Source organism: Oncorhynchus keta, chromosome 7, assembly GCF_023373465.1.
Source record: "Oncorhynchus keta strain PuntledgeMale-10-30-2019 chromosome 7, Oket_V2, whole genome shotgun sequence".
Classification (NCBI taxonomy): Eukaryota; Metazoa; Chordata; class Actinopteri; order Salmoniformes; family Salmonidae; genus Oncorhynchus; species Oncorhynchus keta.
Genome location: NC_068427.1, coordinates 18117963 through 18121297, shown reverse-complemented (window position 1 = coordinate 18121297; position 3335 = coordinate 18117963). Strand labels below are relative to the sequence as shown.

The 3335-nt window shown below is 35.7% G+C and overlaps 1 protein-coding gene across 1 annotated transcript in view; it reads right to left on the bottom strand.

Annotated features, from left to right (window-relative positions):
- Window positions 1–850: 850 nt before the first annotated feature.
- LOC118386111 (collagen alpha-2(V) chain) overlaps window positions 851–3335 on the bottom strand; it is a 60166-nt gene continuing 57681 nt past the window's right edge. The window contains exon 53 of the mRNA XM_035773539.2: window positions 851–2525. Within this exon, the coding sequence (XP_035629432.2) occupies window positions 2379–2525 (147 nt within the window). The 3' untranslated portion in view covers window positions 851–2378. The remainder of the gene's footprint in view (window positions 2526–3335) is intronic.

Genomic DNA, 3335 nt, shown 5'->3' with positions numbered 1-3335 from the left:
TATCAACACTCAATCATTTTTTTTTTACTTTAAAATGTTATGCATTTAAAAATGTATATTTTTGATATGTGAAAGTCTGCGGGATTAAGTGTGTTGGGTAACACTTTACATTCAATTTGTTACATAGTATCTTTGTAATGATATTACTACTATAAGTGCTATTTAACAACAGATTTCAATGTTACTAGTCTAATTACAGCATTACTACAGAGGTATAAATAAAGGTTAAATAAAATAAAATAAAAAAAGTGCAAATGAATGTAAAGTGTTAACATGTTGGGCATTCTGAATATGTACTGGGGGTATTTCATGCATGGATCTCGACTGATGGATAGGCATCAAGAGGAAACACGCCTATGGTTTGTTTTCTTGCTAGGTGGCATCACACTGACAGTAAGTAAGACTGTTTTTGAGTTGCTTGTATACATACTTATAAGACTCGATGAGCATATCCATTTAGGACATTCTTTCCTTCACTCTTGGCAGCCTCTCAGTCACACAGTTGCCTCTGGTAGTCTTATTAATTATGTATAAAGTATTTCATACTGTATTATGCCAGCTTGATTTGAAGCTTCTGTACCCCATCAAGAGCTTGGGGTGAAGAGAGTTGCAGAAGCATGAAAGACAAAAGGATAGTTTTGCGTTTTGAACACTTCCATTGATCCTAACTTGTAAGCGTTGCCCTTTTTGTGTGCTTACTGAAAAAAATGAATGATATAGTTATAAACTGTTATAGTTGTAAGTGTCAAAGGTGAGCCGCGGAAGATATTGTTCCAGCTTCCAGCGACATTCAATACTAAAGAATGACTGATAAACAAATAAACTTTGAAATGAAAACAAGCAGAACAAAATCATTTCATTATTTATTTAAGTGGATGAAACTGACTTGATTCCAGGATAGAATATCTTATTGATCTGCCTCGGAGATGGACCTATCAGCCACCAGAATATTTACAGTTTTGAAATATTTAATAAATACTATCATTATGGTAAGTTACCTCAAACAAAGAAATCAGAATGTTGATTAAGGGGGAAAAAATGCAACTAAAAAGAGACATGAAGCAACAAGACAATGGACATAATACATTTATAATTACAAAGCTAAAAATATGTTCAGTCCATGTGTACTCTACCTTCAGCAATATTTAATGTATCTCTGTGCAAACAAATGACTTAGTAAATGCAGTACGGCACAGCTTTACCTAAAAAAGTAGAACCGTAGCTAATTAATGTGACAAGAAAAGAGCTTTGGGGATGGACAAGCTTTTTGTTTAATTTGTTGCACAGCAAAAATACATGAAGCAAATAGGCTTTTCATCTTATTGAATGTCTCAAAAGCTGCTATAAAATAAAACTAAGAAAGTGGCTTAAAGGGCAACATGCAGAAAAAGTCATTACGCACTTGTAGTGTTAAAATGATCATGAATTTAAAATAGAACACACTCAGTTTTAAAATGACCACAAATTCATTTTAAAAAAATTCTTCTTTCACAATCACCACACTTTTCAGGAGACACAGATTCCATCTCTCCATCTTTATTTTTAGCCGCAAGCCCTATCCTGTACCATAGCTGGTAGAGGAGCACATGGTCAACACTTACAGACAGCACCAAACCTGTGGCATCCCAGTTTGTGGCGACGAGGTAGCTAACACTGAGGAATCGACCGTCTGGTTCGATCTTTAATTTGTATTCAATGGAGTCAGTACAGAGTTGATAACTTGGATGCAGACATCAGTTGTATTAAACTCGTTCTGTTCTGGAAAGAAAAAACAACAATGTGTGCCAATGAAAGCATTTTAGCTGAATTAATTTCCTCAATAGCACCATAAATGTTCATTTGACATTGAAAACACTTCATACATTTTTTAAAAACAAGTTATGTAACACAAGAGGTTAGGAAATCTAAGAGGTGGAATTAACCATTGTAGTTATATTCTTACAGAATTAAGCTCTCATCTTATGAACAGCAGTTAATGACTACGTTTTTGGTAAAGCATTCATATTTGTCAAGGACTTTTGGCAGCTTTTTATCTTCGTTCCATAAAACCTAATATTGTATCAATGCACTGGATCTTTGTACCTTGGCATGAACTAAAGGTAATTACAGATGAAACATGCTCATACTATATTTCTCAAGTGCAAGCAACATTTCTAAATGTGGCTTGCTTGCTCTTTATTTCTCCCAAACATTCATCTAACGTACACGGGGCGAAAACATATAGACTACGATGGGGTAAAGGTTGGAAAGGCACAATAAATATCTTGCTACGGGGCGAGAATAGTCCACCAGTACTTGTATGTACATGGCTGATCGTGTCAGCTGTCAGTTCAAGAGTCTCTGGATTCTCTTCCATGCATCCCTGTTGTTGTTGGCTTTTATAGGAAGCAAACCGGCCCAATATCGATACCAAACTCCTGATTCGAACCACCGATGTCCACAGGGGCCATATCCATGATTGGTAGTCTGGCTGTTTTCTGTGTCCTGTACTCAAACACTGTCTTGCCCCATTTGCCATTGGATTGCTTTAAAGAGAAAGAAATTACAGAGGTTCAATTAAGATCTCAGGAAGTCACTGTTTCCAGTGAGGACCCACCCTTGCCAAACAAATATGAACAAATCATGTGAAAAAACGTGGTTTTCAGACTACCACAGATGTGTGAAGTTCCACACGTATGTTTTTTCCCTCATGTGGAAACTCCCCCGCATAGGAATCATTTTTTAGACTACGCTATGGATGCAAGAACTGACCATCCATCAAACTGAAATGATAGTTTTAACAGTGTTTTTAGGCTATACAGGGATTGTTTATGTTTACTTTGCCAAATCATTCCCCTGGCCCGCATTTAGCCTTTATAGATGTGGTTACCCTAATTCCAACAGTGGAATCATTGCTACTGCAACATGTTAACACCATCTTTTCACATGTTAGGAGGATAACATTATTTCAACCCCACATGTGAATCTGTAATTCAGTAAGAGTTTTAGATGTGGAGTTTTCTTACATCTTACAGCTGAAAAAAAAATTACGTTCACATGTGAAAAACAATCACGTGGAAGATTTTCACATGTGAAAGTGTGATTTACACATGTTTTTTAAAATGTGAAAATGCAGTTAGATCTTCATGTGAATGTGAATGTTTTTCACATGTACTACTGCATATCCGATTTCCACATGTGAAAGTTTTTAACATGTGAAGCCGCAAATTTCACATGTAAAACTGCAATTGTGTGAGGTGAAAGCATGTTATTCTCTTCACATATGAACAGGTTTGTGTTAACATGTGAACTCTAATTTTAATACATGTGAAAATATGGTTTCACATGCTAAATTT